General features: G+C 40.2%; 1 protein-coding gene across 9 annotated transcripts in view; it reads right to left on the reverse strand.

Annotated features, from left to right (window-relative positions):
* MBNL2 (muscleblind like splicing regulator 2) overlaps window positions 1-23,802 on the reverse strand; it is a 152,612-nt gene that overhangs the window by 96,832 nt on the left and 31,978 nt on the right. For 8 of the 9 annotated variants that reach the window (XM_088792838.1, XM_088792830.1, XM_088792832.1 and 5 more), the window contains exon 2: window positions 8,302-9,080. In XM_088792838.1, coding sequence (XP_088648964.1) covers window positions 8,302-8,475 — 174 coding nt within the window. In that variant the 5' untranslated portion in view covers window positions 8,476-9,080. Of the gene's footprint in view, window positions 1-8,301; window positions 9,081-23,611; window positions 23,634-23,802 lie in introns of those variants that run through there. The other variant, XM_088792831.1, reaches the window with a different exon arrangement.

Genomic DNA, 23,802 nt, shown 5'->3' on the forward strand with positions numbered 1-23,802 from the left:
AAAAACAAACTCATAGATACAGACAACAGACTGGTGGTTAATGGAGGGGAAGTGGAGTTGGGGGAGGGTTAAATGGGCAAAGGGGGTCAAATGTATGATGATGGGTGGAAACTAGATGATTGGTGGGAAGCACGCCACAGTGTATACAGATATCGAATTATAATGTTATATCGAATTATAATGTTGTACACCTGAAACCTATGTAAGGTTATTAAACAATGTTACCTCCATAAATTAATTAATTAAACAGTTTCAAAAATAAAAATAAATAGATTAAAAATGAAAATTGGGAAATTTCACATCAAAATGTGTATCCCTGGTTCTTTTTAAAAAACCTGCAGGATTCTTACAAGGCAGGCAATAGCTATTTGTGGCTGATTGGCAGCTGCCATCCTTAGAAGGGTTATGTGCTCTTTAGTTAATTTTCTTCACTCTCCAGTGATCCCTGTGTCTTGCCAACAGTGAGAACTGAGTCACTCATTCATGTTACTTGCTGGTCCCTGCAGATTTTGAGTTTGCACCTCTTGTTAGCTAAAAAGGGAATGAACGAATGAACGAATATTTACTGCTGAGCTACCTCATAGCGCATACAGGTGAAATGATATAATATTACATGCAGCAAAGCCAGGGGTCTGACATAGATTCTCAGGCCAGGGCTTTTACTTTAAATCGTTACTTCCTAGTTTGTCACTGTATTAAAAACATTCTAAAATTAAAACAACACAAGTTTGAATGAAAGAAGGGTACTGACCAGATACTATTTCCATTTTCAGAAAAAACAATAGAATATTAAACAAATTCTTTAATATGATAAATGTTTCTTTCTCCCTAAGCTTTGGTGAAAAATGGTTTCCTAAGAACTAATACACAGACTAATAAGTTAGCATCATTGCCCAAGGCAAAGTGAATAATAAACAAATGTAATTATTAAAGAATGTAATTAAGGTTACAATTGATATTTCACTCCATAGCTTTTTGGGGAGAATAAGTTTCACCATTTTTCTCTGTGAATTATTATCTATTCTTACACGTTTAACCACAGAATATTGTAATCATAGAATACCAGTTTATCATTATTCCTTCTTCTACTTAATATAAAGACTGGAGTTTTTTAAGTCTCCTCTCTCTTGCCAACTCTCATGATGGCTAGTAGCTATTCAGGGTAATGTGTAGAGATGGATTCTGAAAGCTGGTTTGGGCTTATTCAATTAGACTACATTTTATTTCTGACATTTTCTAGGTTTAGATGTTACTGTTATAGAGCGAGCTGTCCCCCACTCTCTACACAAACACAAAAGGATATATTGAAGTCTTAACACCCTGCCCCTCAGAATGTGACTTGATTAGGAATAATTTGGTGCTAATGTTGGCTCCAGGCAAATCTGAGAAGTAACTCAAAAGTATCTTTAATGATCCTCCAGTTATCTTGTGCTCTCACTAATGTGTCAGATTTCTCTGTGGATGAGGGGTTTCTACATGCAGTTCATTGGTACTTTTTAGAGGCCAACATGAAACCCTTGAAATTTTGAGATTGTTTGCAATAGTCGCTAAGTATGACTACTTTTCTGGGCAAAGATCCCATAGTTTTGATTAATTCTTAAAGATGTTATACTTCCATACAATCAGAATGAGAAGGAAAAAAAAAAGACTAAGTCCTTGGCATGGTGGTCAGGATCAAACTAAGGTTTTGTGCCTCAAGAACAAGGCATAGGGTGTTGGCTTGGGGTGGGGACAGGATGAAGAGTTGGGATTTAGATATGTTACACTGCAGGTGACAATGGGCCATTTATATGGGATGTTCAGTAGGCATTTGGAGCCACAGAGTTGTCGTGGAAAGGGCACACACCAGAATTGGGGTAGGAATTCAATACATGAGTGCAGATATACTTTCAGAACTTATCACTGAACTTGACCTAGGAAAAACAAACACTGAGTCTTGGAGAGACTCCACATTAGGGAGCAAGGGGAAGAAGTCATGGCATTAGAGGTAAAAATAGAAGGAAGGTTAGGGTGGTAAAAGAACTAGGAATATATCATGGGGGAAAGAGCAGGAAAGAATTCTAAGGAGAGACTGACCAGACTTGCAAAACAAAACAGAGATGTGAAAGAAAATGGTGAATAGTCATGCAGAACAATTTTGGGTCTGATGATCGTCAATAAGTCCCTTTTTAAAAGTTTTGGGGGATTCCTTTGTTAATTGATGCATTCTGTGGCTGGTTATTGTTGCATTTCTGCTGTGTGCCAGATGTCACACTAGGGGCTGGGACACAAAGATGAATACGACGTAATCCTATTTGGAGGAAGCTTACAGGCTTGTACTGGGTCGCATACTTAGAGGAGTAAACTGTTACATGGAGGTCTGAATAGTGTTGAGGGAGGACATGAAGGGGAAGTGGTTGGTTTACCCGGGAGGGCGGAAGTCAGGTGAAAAGGAAATGAATCTTTCATGAAGATAATATAATTGGTGAGTCCAAGAATGCTTAAAATATAAACCTGTCTGTCATTTTTTACATCATAACATCTGAAATCACACGATGTCAGAATCGTGGATACACACACACACACACACCTTGGACCAAAACCATTTATGTTACTGAGACCTAAGTGATGGTATAATGTTTGTATGTAGATACAAACAAAAATAAATACAACATGTGCCTTGCTTTCTCTCGCAGTTTCTCTTTTTTAAAAATACTTAATTTTCTAGTACCTGAACAGGTTTATTCCGGGGGGCTTTTTTTTAGAATGTTTTTTACACTTCAATATGCTAAACTTGTTAAACATGAATATTATTAAGCTAGTAGGAGTTTTGGAATTATTTACATCAATGATCTATTCTGTAGGAAGAGTTAAGAGGAGGGGAGTGATGGTACCAACTTTGGACTCACACTTACCTGGAATGAAGTCCCTTCGCCACCATTTATAAGTTACACAGGAGCTACTTATATTTTTGAACCTGTATCCATATCTGTAGTGGTTGATTGAATAATATTTACCTTACAGATGTTTGGGAAGAAATAGATAACACATGAAAAATACCAAGCAGATAGTAGGCTCTATATGACTACAGTGATTTCTGTTGATAACAAAATTGTCTGACATTATACTTTTGAATCAGGCCAAAATTAGGCATATAGTTTAGAAAACAGCCAAGCAATTTCTGTAAAGAATTAGCCTCTATTTAAGAGCCCAGTGGCAATTCAAGAACACGAAATTAAGGTCAAGGCCAATGACATATACTGATATCATTTTTGATAAGTTCTTAAAAACTGTCCAACGTGGTCACACACCTACCATTTTTTATTTCAAAATTTTCATTCATAAATATGAAGACTAAAATTTTACTTGCCATTGGCCAACTTACAGCCAGCATCTCATAGGTAAATGAGCAGGATCTTTACATTTTTTTTACATTTTTGAAATTTAGAAAGAATAGGAGTGTAATCAAAAGTAGTTTCTGCACCACATGAAGCTTCAGAGAAAATTAAATAGTTTACTTGTCAATTTTCCAATGTTGTGTTATACTTCCTGAGTCACACCTGTGTCTCGAATCCCTGATTTTGAAATCTATGGGGATATTGAGAACAGGGCCACAGCACATGGCTGCACAGGTTGTGCACTGCACATCTCAAGGGTGGGGTGGCTGATCACATTGGCTACGATGAGAAATGCACCCCTAGTGTGCAATGCATCCCTGTACAACCATTTGCAACAGCCCTCTCTGAGAGACTTGAATACTTTCCTGATGAACATGCTCTACCATTCAACAAATACTTAGTGAACACCTACTATGTATGAGCTACTGTTCTAGGCTCTGGGAATACATCAAAAAAGACATGATCTCCATCTACATGGAGCTTACACTTTGGCAGAGTGGAGAAAGGAGACAGATAATGAACAAAAATCAAATAAAGTACATACTTTATCACATGGGGATAAGTGCTAGGGAGAGCAGCAATGCAACATGAAGAGGAAATGGGATCCCAGCAATAAGGGAATTACTATTTGAAACAAGGTTGGCAGAAGGATTTCACTGTTGGCATTTTTGATCAGAATGTTCATATAACTGAGACTATTTTAGACAGAGCAAAGAGCAAACGCAAACATCCTAAGGCAGAAGGAAGCCTGCTTGGCACATTCAGAGGACAGCAAAGAGGCGGGATGGCTGGAATGGACTGGATGAGGGAACAGTGGTAGGACAGAGGTCAGAGGATTGAGGGTGGGAAGCAGATCTCCTTGGCCCTAGATGGCTGTTATAAGGATTGTATGGTCTTAACTCTGGGCAAGATGGGACACCACTGGAATAGAGTGACATCATCTGATTTAGGCATTAAAAAGAATCACACAGTCTGTGAACTGATTTTTATTGTGAAACGTTATGTAAGGTCTAAACAATTTTCCCAAATATTCTAGGTATGGGTTTTTTGTTTTGCAAAAATTAGCAACATACTTTAAAAATATTGTTTTTTTTAAGCTGAATTCAAATTCAAATGATTAAGCAAATACATTAAATAACTGATGAAAGTGGTAAATACCAAAACCTTTAGTCTCAATAAGCACTACAGCTAATTCATTTATTCCTTTCTGGATGTTTCAATTTACAAAACAATCCAGATTAATTTCTATCAGTCACAGGAAGAAGAACCTGAAAAGAAAAATCTCAAACATCTCAACTGTGAGAGAAACTGTTTTATGGCCATAAAAATGTAGGGATGGATGGTCAAGGCCTTTGCTACAGGGACATTAATTGCTCATGAATCAATTTGTATTTTGTGAAGTTAACCTAACTTCTGGAACACAGCGTTCCAAAATATTCTAGCCTTCCAGAAAAGATTTAAGCAATTCCATTGTTCATAATAATATAATAACTTAAAAAAAATCACAAATATTTGTATGCCCAATAGTATCACATAAAATGCAACAAGGTAAGAGTTGTGAATAAAGTACAAATGTCACTGTAAAAACTGTTATATTTTCTGAAGCATCTTTTGTAAAAGTATTTAATGGTATATATGTATAACTCTCCTTCCAAAGACCTCAGCAAATCTCTTTTCCAAACATCCACAAACCTGTTTAGCATGCATTTATGGAAGTTTACTTATGTATACAACTAACACATTACAAAAAACAAACAAAATCTCAGGCTCACGACTGACTTGTCTCTATCTTACAGGCCCGACACCAATTCCTTGTACCTTTTTTTATGACTAAAAATACCCCACAGTGTTTGTAGAAAATATCTTGTAATAAATAACAGGAGCAAAAAAAGATGTCTGCCTCAAACTTGATTTCTTTTAATGCCATGACTAATTTGTATCACTGAGGCATTATCACTCACACAATAGATTCTTGAGTTTGGACGCATTAAGAGTTGGACACTTTAAGAGTTGGACATACCTTGTTTGTAAAGCCAGTCATCAAAATCAGCATTTATACTGTGATACTTTATTATGCAGGGAAAGAAACTAATATTGCCAGTCCCTACTACGTCCGGCCTTTGCTGGGCATCTGGCATATTTTAGCCAGTTAGTCTTGGAAGTAATCTTATGAAGCAGGAATCATAATATCAATTTTAAACAAGAGGAGGTCAAGGAGGTAAAACAGCCTGTATCAAAGGATACAGCCAGCCCGTGTCCCAGTCAGGGCCTGTTCAAGCCCTGGCCTGTCTGACTTCAAAGGCCTTGCCCTTCTCTCTATTGCAGGCTGGACCCACTGGGCAACACTGTCTTTTTCAATATATCAAATGAAATAAAATCAAATAGTTTCATTATTATCATCACCATTGCTCTTTTTGGCTACTATTTGTGAGTGACTTTTTTATTTCCCACAGTCCCTGTTGTAAGGACACAACATTCTTACAACCGCTTTACAAGGTGAATACGCCAGCACTACGCCGGACACCGGGCATACTTGAGCCAAGTTCACAAACGACTGTCCTCGTTTTACTGAAGAGACAACAAAGACAAGAAGTGATAAATGACCTACCCAAGGTTGGGAAGTGGTTGAGCAGGTATTTGGACTCTGGTCTGTCTTACTCCTGTGCCTGTGGGCTCTTTTCATGTTTTTTTTTTTTTTTTTTTTTTTTTTTTTTTTTTTTTTTACAGTTTCACAACGTGAAAAATATAAAACATCACAATCAAATTAAATAACCTGAACATTTACAATTCTAAAGGGAACTGATGACTTGAGGCAATATATATAACTATGCTTAAACACCTTAAAATAGTTCTACTAGACACTTCTGAAAATGATTTTTAAATCTCCTTTTCATTTGAATAGTGCTCAACATAATCACGGCTTGATTCATGTTTTTACACTACATATAACTGTTCTTGGTCTTTCTCCGTTGGTTGGAACTCTCAAACAATTGTGGGCCAGGTGAACCAACAGTGAGGTAATGAATTATAAGGATTTGTTGCCCTGTTGATATTCAAGAAATACTTAGCCTTAGTAGGTAGGGCTTACTTCCCTCATGTGTCCCTATCTAGTTTTAAAAAAATTAAGTTTTAAGAAACTTGCTAAAATGTAGGTTCAATGGTTAATATGCAACCAGAGAAGGCTTGGATTAATAAAATGAAGGAACTGGGGATGAACTGGAAAACAAATTTCTCATCTCGGACCTGTTTTGGTATCGAAGTTCTAATGCTCTAGTTTTTAATCTACACTGCTTTTTATAGTGAATGCTTCCACTGGTAATAATCAAGGAAGTGAATACAAACTTAGTTTACTTTTTTGACTAAAAGCAAAATAAAAGCTAAGATAAAAATGACCTTATACTGTTATAGTTCGCATGAATTGTGATTTATCAATCTATTCATTGCTGTGTAGACAAAATGTTTCATAATTTTAAAGTCTAATCTAATACATTTTTATGATAGAAAATAACAAAATGCTTGCAGTTATTGAGGTAAATAACATATTAATTTTTGAAATTTTAATCCTTAAAAGACTTCTGTTGGGCTATAAATGTATTCTTCTGCCTTTAGGTTATAGACAGATTTTCCCTATAAGATATGCTTAAATATATGTTCTGAAGACTTTTATATTTAATTTTGACTTAGAAGTCTCATAAGACATATTTTTTTTTACTTTTAGATGAAAATGTCTCCCCCATACATACCCAGTCCCTTCAACACCCAAGAATAGGCTAAAGTCACTATTTTATAAACTCAAAGCACTATGATTTCCCAAATCATACATCAAAGCATAGCTCAACATTTTTTTTTCCTGTTTGGTAAGCTTATTTAAATGAAGTTTTGCAGAGGTGTAAACATTAAGCTCCTTTTAGCTATATTTCTTACTCATCCCCATTGTAAACAATATCATGATGATGTTAGGACTGTCCTAGACCATCTGGGATTTGTAGGACCCATAATTTCTGGGCAGAATAAACCTCAAAGAATTGTGGGCTAAGTCAACCCTATTTCCTTCAATTAGAGTTGTCATTATTATTCCCCTATTTCATCAAGTCCAAACTCCACCCAACTCAGTATACAACTCAGGTGCCATAGCCTCCAAAAACATTTCTTTTTTTTTTTTTTTTTTTCAAAAACATTTCTTGAAATAGTCATCTGGAAGCCAGCTCTCCCTTCTGTGGACTCCATAGAAGTCTTCTCTCTATTCCTCATTTAAGGCACGTTCCCCTTTCTGTCTTGCGTTATAGTTATTCCCTGATGTGCTGTGTTTTCCCTACTAGACAGTGAGAGCATCAAGGATACCATCTTGAATCACATTTATTTCTTTTCTGTGAAGTGCTATGTTTTAATTTTCACATAGTAGGTTCTCAGGGAGTATTGAGTATGTACTCAGTAATTTCTGTGAGCCATATCAAATTGTCAAAGAGAATGAAAAATGTATTAAGAAGTGTTTTAGGAAGCCCTTGGTCAAGAAAGAAAGCCACAGAGTAGAAAATTCTTTAAGAGGTGAATCAGAGTCACTGGCACATAAAAGTGACACATTCAATTTCTTCACCTTTATATAACTTCCAGAAGATCAAATGTTAATAAAATATTTATCTTTAGTTGTCACAAGCCAGACTTTGATTTAAAACTCTTGGGTACATGAATGTCATGCCAGACCAAAAATACACCATCATGTATTTTTAATTTAAACATGGATCTGTAAAAAATTTATATATGCCTGATATGAAGAAATTTGAGTGAAAAATCTCCCAACAGTCACCACAAACAAGTAAACAGAATCTAAAAGCAATTGTCCAACTTCTGTAAAAGTACAATGAAAAACATTTCATTTGAAAATTGAATGTGGCATTGATGTGACACATAAAATGCATTATCTTACCTTTAGGGAATCAAAGCAGGCAATTACTCTTCCATTTTCAACCTGGCAACTTTTAGGGGGGTGAGCAAATTTGCATTCCTCATCAGAGCGTGAGCAGGTTCCTCTCTGGAACTGTCTGCAGACTTCTAATGTCAGCCATTTTGTATCTCTGACTGGAGCAACATTCAACGCCATGATGATAAAGTAATTTAGATTGTGTTAGTTTCTGGTAAATGACGAAATCAATCCAAGTTCCAATGATTCCAAAACTATTGTTGTGAAAAACCCCACATGGAAGTCTGAAGGGAAGTGATAAATTGCTTTATGAAATCCAATGCAAGAAACAGAGTGAGGAGAGAATTTATTGGCAGGCAGTCACTCATCCATCAATATGCCCCACTTGAAAACTGCGGGCCGGAATAAAAGCATGCTCAGTGTCATCTCTGGCTGTAAATGTCCAAGTCTCTTGACCGTTTTGCAGACACAAGTGTTTTTAATAAAGTGACTTCAATACCATGGCACTCCTTGGGAGAATATTTAGTTCTGAAGCTCACAGCTATTGACAATGCTGGAAAATAAGCCACTTAGATGTGCAGATCTCAGCAGGATTTCTTTTTCCTTCTATCTTTTAAAATTCTGAAATCAAGCAATTGGCAACGTCAGACAACTGAGGTATCTTCATCCACTCATAAAGTCAGGGTAACGTGTATTTGACAGAAAACAAGACTTGAAACCAACAAGCGCTCCCGGGCTGCAGTTTTCAGCAAGTGACTTCACACAGGCACTTTAAAGTCATAAACCTGCAAAACACCAACAAAATATCAACTGACACCCAAACTCAATGGCATCAACACTATAACAAACTCGTTAGCTCTTAGCTAGAATTTGCAAAAATGCAATTTAGAGCTGTGCCCTTTGAGTACAATGACGAAAGTTATGCTTTTTTTTTTTTTTTTTTTTTTTTTTAAAAGGAGTAAAAGAGGAAGAATATGCAACTGCAGACATGATCTAAGCAGCAGTCCAAAAGTTAGGAATGACTCAAAGAGATGAGACACAATAATTAGGCATTCTGAAACAATTCACTCTAATATGCTTAATCACCAAAACAATGTATTAGAACTGTGGCTTTCAATTAATTTCACATTTAGGCCATTGATTTTATTGTTGGAAATGCTATAAACCATTATTTGGGATGTGTCTTTCCTAAATAATAAGGATATTCTCATTTTGGATGAGGTTTGGGCTCCTTATGCTGTACATTCTTTCTAGTTTACAGAGATTTGAATTTAGAGATGGATAGGTAGTAAGAAGGCTCTTGATATTTATTCTCAGACCTCTTATGCCTTCTCTCTTATTACTTGCTTAATGTTAGTATTCCCCTCTATGCTACAAGAATAGGAGGGTAAGAACTATTTGTATTTTTCAATTCTGCATCCCATCCCTAGTGCTTTAGTTCATGGCTATTAGGTCCATAGAAAACATGTATTGACCTGTTTAACTTATGATTGACTCACTGACTAACTGAATGAATGCGAGTTAGTGTCAGGTTAGTTCAGCTTAGTTTTTAATGGAGTCACAATCAGAAAATGCTCTGGTCTGTGGAATGATGGAGTTAAATATCTACAACAAAAATATAATTAGTAAATTCAGATTTTTAAAAATCAGCATATTTCATTTCTTTTAATATTTTCAAGAATTGCGAAATTGTTAAAAAATTAAAATTTAACATCACTGGGTCAGGCATAAATACAGAACTAAATACCAGAAGTTGATCACTTTCATGAATTGTATATGCCACAAGCTACCTTAGATATTTGCTTAGTTAGTCCTAAAAAAATTATAACTAAGAACTTAATGGAGACTGGAAGAAGATTATTTCACATCAGCATGTTCCAAATAAGTGAAGAGAGCAATAATTCTTAAGTGGTTTGCAAAGGCTCCCTGAAAAAGTAGGTCTCACAATCAATTAAGTTTCGTTAAACCCAGGCAAACCAAGCTGAACAGGCTTTCTGGGCAATGGAGCTATTTTTCAGCCTTGAATGAGTCTCAACTAGAGGAAGAGAAGCAACGACATCCCTTGAGCTTATCTGATCGTGGAACATTTGTTTAGCAGGACATCTCTGGCACCAGTGGGAAATGCTACTTCATCCCAATCCTTCTTTTACTTATTAGTTGAAGTGTTTGAATGAGTTTTAATTGTATGTGCTTTTAAGGAAATTGGTAACCTTGAAAGCCATGACACATACCTAACTCCAATTGTAAAATATTTGAGGGGACAGACAGGCTCCTGCTTGTCTGTTTGGCAGTGTTGTGTTCCCAGCAGCTAACATCAACTAGCTTAACTTAGGGCGTTTAAGAAGACGAGTTTAATAACCAAATTTACTCTGGGTCAGGTTTCACAGACCAGTCTGGACCTGCACCCTCATTACCTCAGCCCCCACTTCCAACCCCCATGGAGAACAAAGGATGAGGGAAGCAGGGGACCAGGAAACATTTCTGCCTGTGTTTTCAGTGGAGCTGAGGCCCTAATAATAAGGATATTTAAAACGATGGCTTGGATACACCTAATTTATATTTGCCATATATTTATAGAGTCCCTGAATCCTACAGACCAAAGTCTGATGAGGTTACAGGAAAACAAAGATGCAGGAGACGTTCATCCTCAAAGGCAGTGGCAGTCTTTGCTAAGGCGTCACATGTAGGAAGGGAAAAAGGCAAACATGTATTTACTATGCATAGAAGCAGACGAATAATTACTCAAGTATTCCTAAAACCGGGATAATGCTCTCAACCCAGTCTAGTGACTGGGGTGCACTTTTGCTTATACTTTTAGATAACAAGACATTTTTTTTTTTTTTCTGGGAGAAACAGACTGCCATTTGTAGTTACTATGAAAAATCAACCAGAATTTAGATGGTCAGACTCTATAAGATGAACTGACTTTTAAAAGCAGAAGAGCCTACCTTTCTGATGGCCAGAGTCCTGTGTACATCAAAGATGTCCCAGAAGGAAAGGAAGGTGCATCATATTGCACCTAAATATACTGCTATCCTAACCTCCCATAAATCCACTCTTTCTCCCAGATTGTTCTGTTTCTATACAAAAAGTTGTAAAGCTACTGTTATCAAAGACATTCTTCCCTTGGGCCATTACAACATCCATCTTCTGCAGTGGGTACAGACAGGCAATTGGGGGAATAAAGAAGAGAGAGCAGATTTTAATTAAGTTAGAGGAGGCCACCAAAAGAGATGCGCAATGATGGGTAAGGATGGAGAAGGCCAACTTTTAACATGGTTATCAAGGGACAAGACTATACGATGCTAACACGTAGACCAAATTACATATCGGATCTACGGGACTACAGGTTCCTGGGAGGAAGAGTTACATGTTAGGGCTTCTCTCTCCAAGACAAAAGCCACTAGCCACATGTGGCTATTGAAATGTGGCGAGTGCCACTAAGGACTAAGTTGAAGATTTTTATATATTCTTAATTAATGTAAATTTAACTTAAAACTGATCCTCAGTTTAGTTATTGGAAAACTTTTAAGTGTGCTTGGATGGACTTGAGTACATGAATCTACTTTTCAGTTGTAAATTAAATGAAATCTAAATACAGATCAAGTATTCCCAATCAAAATTTACATCCTAATGGAGATGTGCTCTAAATGTAAAATACACATTGATTTCTAAGACTTACTATGAAAAAAATGAATTTGAAAACATGTCATTAATCTTGTTTTATAATTACTACATGGTGAATTGATAATATTTTTAACAAATTGGATTAATATTATTATTAAAATAAAACTCACTTGCTTCTTTTTAGCGCTCCCAAATTCAGAATTATCTATGCAGCTCACATTATATTTCTATTGATGGCAATATCTTAGGGGCTTTTGCATTTCTTCTACCCGCCAACATAGAACTTTCTGGAATGGTGGAAAGTACCCTGTCCTAAGAGCCAGCTTTCTAGCCTTCATTTTGCCAAGGTTCCTTCATGTGACCTTGGATAAATCAATTTCTCTGAGACCCAGTTTCTTCATTTGTAAAATGCTGATAATAGTCTCTACCTACAGTACACAGTTGCTGCCAAGAAGGAAAGATTATAGAGGAAATATAAAAATACTTTATAAATAGTAAAGTGCTATCCAAATGCAAGGTGATGAAAGGAGGAGTTGTTCTATAAATATTTATTGAACAAATTTACTTTCAGGCTTCTTTTCTCTTTGCAGTAGTTCTATATCAATGACCAGGATTGCACCTGGGTGGATCTGCTCCGGCCATAGATTCTGAAAGCAGGGCAGTGCCTTAGAGATCAAAGAGCTGACTGCATGGGTCACTCGGGCCACTTATCTGGAGCGTCCCTCATTTCTCAGACCGCCTTATTTTGCAACCAAAGGGAATCCACAAAGAAGTTTCCTCAAGTACAAACCCCACAGTGTTACTACAAAGACCTGAAGCCTGCTTTCTTTCTCCACCTTCTACTAACGCAGAAGTGAATGAAATATTTTTAGGGCCAAACAGTCACTCTGGGTATGATGTATAACCTGAATATAATGGTAGCATTGACCGAGCCTACTTGATTTGAAGGCTTGGTGAAAATGCAGCTCCTAATTCCATTCCCCAGTGCCCTGGGTGAGTGGGGGAGAAACGGGCAGCTTTTTCTAGTTCATTTGCCCAGAGGAGCCCTTGTCAAAATGTGTCTGTGTAGGGGCGGCCGGTTAGCTCAGTTGGTTACAGCATGGTGCTAGTAGCACCAAGGTTGCCAGTTCGATCCCCACATGGGCCACTGTGAGCTGCGTCCTCCACAACTAGATTGAAACAACTATTTGACTTGGAGCTGATGGGTCCTGGAAAAACACCCTTACATCAACAAAAGTTTGAAAAAAAAATGTGTCTGTGCAGAGAGGCCATCTTTTTCTAACTCTCAGAAAGGTCGTATATATGACAGCATTGGCCCTGATTATCTGCAAGGCACCATTTACCTTTCGTAGAAGTTTCTGGGTGGTACTGAGAAGCCCTTCCCTCATCCTCTTCAGGCATTCGGCAACCTCATGTCCTCTCCCCCTCCTGCCTTTCTAAGCCCCTCACAGAGGAGGAGAGGATCTTTCCCTTGAAGTTTCAGCTGAGTCACCAGACTGGCGAGGCCGTGCCAGCACCGCACCCTGAAGTGTGCTCCCGCCTGACCTCCCTCATTCCCCTTTTGATGCCCTCGCTATGGGCCATCTTTTAACACTGGCTGGTAGTTATTTTTAAGTAGGCATCATTATTCCCTAACTCACAAGAACCGTAAGTATTGATTTTCCAATGTCCAGAGTTCAGTTTAGTGGCTGGTATGTAGAATATGCTCAATAAATGTTTGTCAAATGAACTCCTGATCCTCCTCCAACGAGCATTTTTGCATTTTAACATGAACCAAAGTCTAGTCTGAAGGAATCAGGCATTTAATAGGGGATTTCAGTGTTCTTTTCTGGAAAATTCCAGCAGGTGCCACCAGCTTACCCTGTTGCTGCCAAGTAGGTTGGAGGTGAGGGTGAGGAGCTGCTCTAGTGATAAATTATTTGAGCTTCAAAATCCAGACTCCTAAGCCCAGGGATTTCCGAAGTGTAGTTAGGACCTGGGCCAGTAGCAGCAGCAGCCCCTGGGAGCTTGTTAGAAGTGCTGATTCTCAGGCCCCAGCCCAGAGGGACTGAATCAGAAACCCTGGGTGTGGAGCTTAACAATCTGCTTTAACAAGCCCTCCAGGGCGTGACTCTGAAGCAATCTCAAGTCTGAGAACCACAGTAGTAAGCATTTCTTGCCAGACTCCTGTGTGCCAGGCATCCAGTGGCAGACAGAGGGAACCAAGATGTCTGCCCCCAGTTGATCACAGGGTCTTGGGTTCACTGATTCTCACAGAAACAAACTGCAGGAGGGCTGCCTCGGGACTTCTCTCAATGACTATGTTTCTGATCAATGAAAACAAAACAAAGCCAAACTAGACTAAACAGAAAACACCTGAGAGATTTGTCCCAGATAAGACTTCCTTCTATGAGAATAAAAAAATAGACCAACTCCTCGCCTGTATACTTTGTCCAGGCCTTTGGTGGGGGTGTACGGGACTTTGTTTCTAGAGCCGTGGTCTGAGGGGGCTGGTGGTCCTTGGAGACCAGCAGCTTCGTCGTCCATCCCCCACTGCGAGAAGTCTTTACAGAGGGGCTACTTTACAGAGGAGCTACCATCCTCTCAAGACAACACCAGACAGAACAAGTATCAAGGTTCACTGCTTGACTCCTGTTCAAAGGAAAAAGGCAAGACTGAAGTTCAAGGATCAAGAAACAAGGCTCTTGTAGTATTTCCTGAAATGCCAAAGGACTTGCCATTCAACTCTACCAAGTATTCAATCCCAAGCTATTTTTAGGGTCTTTACTGACGTGACACTTCATTTTTCAAAATATATTTAAAAATCTGCAAGGTGTTAGATTTTTCAGAAAGCTATGACTTTTGACTGTATAAAAGAATTTGCTGCTCATGTTCTTTTTACAGCCACTCAGTGATGCAGGAGGGTGAGTTTGGAAAGCATGGCCTTTCATTCTACAACCCAAGAGCCCACCTTCCTTCATTCTACACCCCTCAGACAAGCCTGGGCTGTGGACCACAGGTGTCCCGGACTTGCCAACGCTTTGTAGCTAGTTTGTACATTTTTGAGCAGAAAAACATCAATCATGTCCAATCTTGAGACTCTTGAGACTGAGACTGTTCAAAATTTAAGACTGCCTTAAGGAAAATAGTTCTGCGGCACACAGCTTCCCCAGCTTACTTTTGGTCATCTATGGTATTTTAGCTGTCTGCCAGACATCGGCCTCCTAGGGAGCTGATTAAAGGATCCTTGCAAAACAAACCGATTTCTGAGTCAGACAGTCAAGGACTCATTATCCATTAAGTAATTTATGGGATGCCTTTAATTTTATTTTGCATAAATCTAATTACAATAAAGAAACTATGTCTCCTTGAGTTTCCTATTTCTAATTTTGAGGATCGTCGTGTTTCCTTTCTTTCATTTTTAAATTCTTAAAATATATTTTTTAAAAAAAGGATTTTTCCTTCCTGTGAGTGGCTTCATGTTTGAGCATCCCATGTCTATTTCTGGAGCTTAATTGAAAATAGCTCTCAATGTGCTCTTTTCCTTGATCAATGACCCGGCCGCATCCTGCACCTATCAGATGCAGACGCCTGGGCTGGAGAAGGGACCGAGAGGAGCCGTGGCTGGAGTACTGGGCTGAGAGCCACTTGACCTCCAGGAGTGGGTGTAATCCTGCCCTGTAATCACAGCCACTGAAACGAGGTCCCTCACTGGGCCTTCCCACAGGAAGCCCAAGGAACCAATAAAAGTGCAGAAATGAGAGAGGTCCCACTGTGAAAGAAATAAAAACCTAATTGACTTTTCGAAGAAAAGGAGTGAAGGGAGCAGCAACAGTGATTGTCCTTAGAAAGATTTTTCTTTCTGGATACCTTTACATGGGTTTCTTTTTAATTTATTGAAAATTGATTTATTGAAAATATAAATGGACCAGTGCTTTGCAATTTCTGCATGGTTTAGGGGTAAGAACCCATTTTTCCACCCCAGTTCTAGTTGCTCCTCTACCCTGAATGGCTGTGTAATGTCACTTAAGCTCTCTGAGCTTCAGCTTCCTTGTTTGCAATCAAGGGGATTGAAAATACCTGAGCCCTAAACATATGTACCGCAACCAAAATATATTTAGCAATATATTAAGTACTCCCTACATGATATCTAAATCTTATCAACATGACGTAAGACATCTACATACCTTACATCTACATGTATGTACACATGCACACACACAAGCAACAAATGGAAATAACTTCTATTCACTGCAAGTTACACACTCCTATAAGGTACATGAAGCATAAGTACAAGAAGGTAGAAAGGTCCTTTCTGTGAAAGTGGTACACACTATGCCATCCTCCTTAGAATATTAGTTAGGCAAACCTTCGATAGATGCTCTTCTAAGACTAATTCCAAATCCACATTCATTCAAAGCAGAGAAAGAAGCATGGCTAACAGTGATGTCTTCATTTTACATGGTACTTTGTTCTTTTGACCGCACTTTCAAATACATTTCCATAGGGGAAGTAAAGCTCCAGGATAACCAGGGTTACATGGTGAGTCAGATAAACCAATGTTCATGACAACAGTAATAAAAGGAGAAATTTCCAACTAAATTTTTTCTCTTGTATCTTGTCAAGTACAAGTGAAAAAATCATAAAATCAGAGCTCGTTTTAACACATGAAATTTTCCAGTCCATTTTCATTGCAGTTTCCAGGAATGAGCCAAGAAAGAAATCCCATCTTCAATTAGAAGAGGAGAAATTTCTAAATATACTCTTGAAACTACAACTAGATATAATATATGCAACACATATTTGTATTCAAATTATGTTTTTTCCTGCATCTGTGTTTTCTATCTAAACATTTATAATTCAGTTAGGAGACGTTCTTACTAGAACAAAAGCAATTGTATTAGATACCATTTAAGTCTGACAGCACTTACCGGTCTCCTGGATGTCCAAGAGCCAATGGCTGTAGTCAGAAAGAACGATTATCGAGCTGCAGGCTGCAATCTAGCCCTGAATTCCCAGAGAAGTCTTTGTCAGAACTTCCATTTCCTTCCCCGGCCACAGCCTCTGGTGGACAGGACTGCTTGTGAGCTGACCCCTTTCCTTTCTCTCTCTTCCATTATCCCTAGCTGAATCTATTTCACCGGCCAGTACACCTGTAAATGCTAATGCCTCCTTTTTTTGGACAAGATTTTTGTAACATAACTTTTATTGTTACTAAACGAAAGTAATAATCTAGAAAACATGCACACATTTTTTAAAAATTCAATATATTACCATAATTGAAATATAACTAAGATACCAAAGGAAGTAACTTTTTACAAAATAAATAATGTATATTTTAAAATGTCTATGCTCAGGCATAAGTATACTAGAAAACAGAATGAAGTGGTCAGATACTCACGGCTGTGTGTATGTAACATTATTTTGAGTGTGAGAGACACAAATGCAGACTCACAGGTATGACAAGTGATGTGGTTTTTCAAAATGTCAAACAACTCCTGTTAAAGTTCCTAACAAGTTAAAGAATAATCTTGCCTCAATTTACACAGTTGTTGCATCCTTAAAAAAATTCAGTCATATTAAGACTGTCTAAAAAGCACAAAATAGATTTTAAAAAAAACATTGTGTGCCAATATCTGAAACAGAGTTTGGATCTTGACCCAGATCACAATGAACAGGATTTTTGTCTCTCTGACTATCCAGCAGGATACTAAAAGTCATGAGATACAAACCGGTTTTTCATTCTGAGGGAGGGAGTCATATCCATGGCAAGATGCCAAAATTCTTTATTCCTGCCCATCATATTCCAGAGATGCTCCATAGTCATTTGGACAATGGGTAAAAATACTCCTTTAAATTTCCAAAGTGCTCTTTAGGGCATAGTATTGAGAACAGTGAGAATTGAGAATAGTGCTGCAGGGTCTTAGGTTGCACGAGTCTGGGTAGATATGGGTATAAAATACCAGGATAGTCAGTACGACAGATATTAGGGCCACGGGAGAGATCTAGATAGGACTCTAACTGGAGAGCGTGCTCTCTGGTCGCATCACCGCGGATGCACTAGAATTAGAAGAGCTCACGAGTGGTGAAATTGGTTAGACTTCAGCCACGGTCCATGAAAAGGAACAATCCAGGCTGAAAATCATATTGCAGTAGTGGGAAGGAGATGGAAGAGGGAGATTCCAGATCATGGCTGCGGTAAATTCATTAGGAATGAACAATCTTTGGGGATTGGGGATGTGGGGAGCAGGGAAGAGATTAGTCAAAGAGGATCCACATGTTGGACCCTGTGTGGGCAGGACACAGGACACTGATGCCCTGCCCGGGAGGAAGGATGCCAGGACATGAAAGCCAGCTGGAAATGGGGCACAGGGCTGTGGTCGTGGAGACACAGTTGGAATTATTGTTCATAGAAATGATAGCTAAAACCACGGAATGGCTAGAGAGAGAGAGAGATTAAGATTTTTATATCTACGTTTGTGTATATATTTAGGAAAAAAAGAGAATGGCGTGAACAGGGTCAAGGACAGTTCATTCCGTGTGAGGTGACAGAAAAAAAGAAGAGCCAGCGAAACCATAGAAAAGAATAAGGAGACACAAAAGATCCTCTGACTATTGCACCACCACGGGTGCCAGGAGAGAGGTTTAGAGTTTCAAGACGTAGGGAATAGGCGAGAACGCCCACTGCCACCAGGAGATCAAGGGCATGTGCACAATTAGTGGTGGCGAGATGTCATAACCAGGATGCTACCGCTGACTTTCCAGGTGGCGGTTTCTATGGCTGCGGGAAGGGGGTGGGGGGAGCTGGGAAAGGAGGCGCTCAGCACCTGGAGCCCTTGGGAGCACTGGGGCTACAAGCACAGCACTGGGGCTACAAGCACGCCCTGGAGCAGCAAGGACAGTTTGGGGCTCTCTGTGCTTTGCTGTCAGATGGGCGCTGATTACCTGCGTGCTCCTGGAGCAGTTACCCTTTTCGAACCTGATGTTTGCTGACAGAATTGGAAGGATGTACAATGGAAGGACCCAGGAGAAGGGGAGAGTACCTGCTTTTCCCATTACACCTCCCACCTTTCTTTTCTGAGTGGAAGGAGAGAAATACAACGGCAGCTTGGGAAAATGGGAGGATGGAGGTGTGGGCCAGAGAGCTGGAATCTGCCAGAGGAGGCACCCAAAGGAGGGGAAGAGACGAAACTACTAGCTTCGCTGGAGGCTTGGCCTTGATGAGACATAAGATGCTCCTTTCCCAGACATGGGGCTGAAAGGAAGTGGCGAGGGAGGGACACAGACTGGTTTTCAGTTGGAGAGCAAGGAAATGAAACGGCACAGTTTTTGTCTTGTGGCCCTTAGTATCTCAGTCAGATAGAGGTTCTAATGGGTGAGATAGGCAGAGATGGGGCTGGGACCTTACAGAGAGTCCCTGAAGCTGAGGATGGCCCCTTCAGGCAGTCACAGAAGAGAAAGAGAGATAAAGCCAGGGAATGAGAAGTGGCCCAGGAGGCACAATGTCAGTGAGATTGTATGATGTTATTCTGAAACGAGCAAGTATGGTTTCCTTGCTTTTCCAGCTACCACTGGCAAGCTGAGAGCAGGGACAGAGAAAGGATGCTACCAATTTCACAGGTCAAGTCCTCAGAGATGGGACAATTTAAAGTAACAAAGAGGCCTGAGATATAACAAGAGTATACCTGGAGGTGATGGAAGGTGGAGGTGGACCTGGAGGTGATTGAAGGTGAGGAGGTGAGGGAAAGAACCGTTCTTCTCTCCTTGTGGAAATTTTATCTGTTATCATGTAATTGCTTCTGCGTGTATCACAAAGTATCTTCATGTGTGTATGTGTGCAGGTGTGCCTGATCTCAGAAGCGGGCATGGCTGGTATCCCCAACCAAAAGGGACCCAATGAGGGACTAGATCAACACATAATAATCACATGTGCTCTGCAAATCAGCGAGGAGCCAGCGGCTTCCCTTAGATGAGAATGAGCAGCTGCAGAGAAGGTGCCATAAGAAGTGCACACGTCTCCATGAGAAGGAAAAAGGCCGGTGCTGGAGGAAGTGGGTGTGTACAGCCAACTGACAGATTCCAGGGATGACAGCACCAACCTGGGGTTAGCATCTGTAATGGCGAGATAAGCCCCAGGTACTAGCTTAGAACAAACATTTAAAACATTTATTGAGAACCACTGACATAATATTTTTAAGGTGAAAGGTAATAAAGATGAGAGAGAGCAGAGTTTATGCTTGGTGGCCAGTGTTACAGGAGGAGGCCGCTAGCATATCTGGGTGGTGACTGTGGAGGGAAAGAGCTAGAAAACACAATCTACCAGGCCTCTGCTTCACCGTCTCTCCTTCAGTTTTATGGATTTAAACCCACTGACAGTGATGACTCCCAAATTGGAATCCTTTCTCTGTCCCTGACTCCGTCTCTCTCACCTCTTCCTTTCTCCATCCCTCCTTCCCCTTCTTTGATAGTCTACATCTGATCCATTAGGAAATTCCATTTGGCTCCACCTTTCTAATAGGTCCAGAATCTAGCCCCTTCTCACCACTGACACTGTTACTGCCTGCCTCTAAACCACCATTGTCTCACCTGGGTTCATGTAATAGCCCCTCACCCATCTCCCTTGCTTCTTCCCTTGCCCCCTGCAGTGCCATCAAAACACATGATTCTGAGAGATCCTTTGAAAATATAGTCAGGTCATGTCACATCTCTGCCCAGGTACTATCAATGGCTCCCACCTCTGAGTGTGAAAGCCAAGAGCTTCCCCCAGCTCATAGTGACCTCCATGATCAGCCCCACACCTTCCCTCACCTCCTCTCTCCTTGTTCCCTCCCCTTTAGTCACCCTTATCTCTGATTGATCCTTGATTAGCCAAACATGGGCTACCTCAGGGCTTTGACCTCGCTGTTCCCTCTGGTGAGAATGTGCCTCTCCCAGATAGTCATAGGCTCAGATGACAGCCTGTGGGGAGACCGTTCCTGATGTAATATTGCATCAGTCCTACCTTCTCCCTCTGACGCACCCTGCTTTATTTCCCTCCAAAGTCCTTATCATTGTTTGACACTCACATATTTACTTACTTATCTGTTCACTTTCTCCCCCAACCAGAATGTAATATCTATGAGGGCAAGGTCTGTATCCCTGACATCTAGTGCAACACCAAAACTTTAGGACGCAGTAAGCACTCAATAAATATTTGTTGAATGAGTGAGTGAGCGAATGAACAAATAAGTGAATGAATATACTATACAGCTCACAGTTTCTACCTGCCTTTATTATTTGCTTTGTTTCATCTTCATGATGTGATGTGAAACATTTCTCAACCTCGGTGTTCCTGCTATTATTTCAGCACTCTGGGACTTGTATTTCTTAGCTTTAAAATAGGGGTGCAACAATTTCTAAAGCCACTTCTCTCCTTAAACTTCTGTGATTCTACAGTGATTGGCAAGGCTGCTTTAAGGAGAAATGTATTTTTAGGAACTCTTCTGGAAATCTTATCAGCTCTGCTGGGTTTGGCCTAGATTTGTTAGCAGGCCATTTGAGCTGTGGGATTTAACAGGAGCATCTGTATGGAGAGAGGGGGCATTTGGGGAGCCCATGGAGTTCCTGCTCCAGAGTCCAGATCTGAGGGGGCATCCAGGTGTGTGTGTGTGGGGGGAGAGGTGGCAGGGCTCTGCACTCAGCATCCAGGAAGGAGTAGGTGTGGAATACTTACATCCCTGGCTGCAAAAAGGACACAGATTTAGGGTCTTGGTACCCCAGAGGTTGAATTCTTCTTTACATTTTCTCTTCTACTAGAACAGCACATAAATGCTAGTGTGCACCAAAGCCCACCAACACCCTGTGAGCCCCGTCTTCGTGGTGTGGTGGTGGGAGCCCTTGTGTCTTCAGATCTAGAATAGGGTCTCGAACTTTCTGAATGGGAGCAACACTGTCTCCTGAAGGTTGTCAGCAGAAAAGGTTGCTGAAGGTGGATGTGAATATCTTCCTTTATAAGACTGGCTTCAAAAGGCTCCATCCCTGGCCCTCGTATTCTCTAGCAAGTAAAAGCCCAATTGTTAAGCCACATGGACCCTCAACACAGAGTACCCTGCAGTGTTAACATGTCTGTGAAGTGACACCAGAGAGAGCAGGTCTTCTACCCTGGTCCCCTGAGGCAGTGGCTCTAGCTAGGTCCCCTTCTTCTTGAGATTTGTAATCCAGCTGTTGCATACATCCCAGAGAGGTTCTGCTGGGAAGAACCCCACCCCACTAACTCCGCAGAACAGTTATTCTGGCAGGGAACCAGATATGGGGTATGTGGACTGGGTGTTCCAAGGGTTCAGAAAACCCCAGAAGGATACAGAATGCTACTTGTGTGTTTGAACACTGTGGGAAAGATACCAGCAGAGTCAGACATGCAGGTGATGATATTTCATTAACACTTAACAAAATAAAAAATTACCTACAGAGCACCATTTGACTTTAGCAGAAAAGCAGAACCTAGGAATTCAGGATCAGGGAGAGGTCCATCTACTAAAACAGGATTTTTATTTTGTTGTCATTTCAGTCACCATTGAAGTTAAAAAAAAAATCAATTTCCTGCCACACTTTTGTTAATTGCCATTGATAAGGAATGACTCAAGCCCCAAGTATAAAGCGGGCTACAGAAATAAGACTGAGTCAACAATTCCTCTTATCTTTCAGGAAATTGAGCTAACAGCTAGGATCGAAATCAACAACAAGTATTTATTGCACTTAAAACCCGGAGCTCTGAGTAATAAAAAAGGACAAACCTGGCAAACGTGTATCTTCTATGAAAATGTAAGGCGCTGATACAGGACATCATTAGGTAACATGATTGCTAATTGCTGGAAACAGGTAGCATCTTTGCCTGATTTATTAAATCAAACTGGCCCTCCCTTTCCTTCCTTCATGCCCAGAACAGCTTCTTTTGTTACCTCTCTGCCCAGACAGGGCACTCCTCAGAGGCTAATCACCATTCGGGCTCTGCTTCCCTGCTGCCACCAGTTGTCATTATTTCTAAGCAACATTACCCTGTGCTGTGTCACCATGGCAACAGTAGGCCACCACTTTGAGGAGTGCAATAGGGAAACTGGGGGAAAGGAAAAGCAACAGTCCAGGGCTGAACTGCTCCTGGTCATGAGCAATGTCTGAGGGCGCCGATGTGCTTCTTCCCATTTTACGGAAGGGGAAACTGAGGAATGGGCCAAATGCTCTCTCTGATTCCTGTGCATGGAGGAGCAAAATGTAAAACCTGACAACCACACCCTACACACGGGGCTGTGCTCCCTTGTTGACCAGGAGTTGACTGAGCCATTTCAACAAGCATCCAATGTAAGAGAAACAAACAAACAGCAGGAGAGGGCAGGGGCTTTGGTATTATGTAGGTGGACCAAGAAATCTTTAGCTATCTGTTGCAATGTACTCTCTTAACTACATGTTTTGTGTATTTTTTCAAATATGCGATTCTTATTGAAATGGAAGTAGTTGTGCTTCTGCAGGTCTACCGACCTGTGGACTTCACAGGTTCCTTACTTCTCCCCTACCAACTGCATTTCTTTTTTAAAGAAGTATCCATTTTCCTTTAAGTGTTTTTTAAGAGGCATACTGCTGAGTCGGAGAATTAATAACCTGGCATAACCTGTGATACCACCCTCACAACACCCTCTCAAGTTACTTGTTCATTATTTTCCAAAATGATTTGTATCACCTGTATTCCCATGTGCATGTTTCAATTGCTCTCCTAATGCTGCTTATTCCTCCACCTGGTCAGACCTCCTTCTTTATGAGAACCAATAGGTTTGAATCAAACCAAGTCTGACAAGATAAAATGAGAGAGAGAAAAAAAGGCAGAGTCTGAATAATACCTTTTCTGGGATGCAGAGCATCACAGGGTTCCCT

The sequence above is a fragment of the Rhinolophus sinicus genome, chromosome 16 (genome assembly GCF_057876585.1).
Source record: "Rhinolophus sinicus isolate RSI-liver-muscle chromosome 16, RSI-T2T, whole genome shotgun sequence".
NCBI lineage: Eukaryota > Metazoa > Chordata > Mammalia > Chiroptera > Rhinolophidae > Rhinolophus > Rhinolophus sinicus.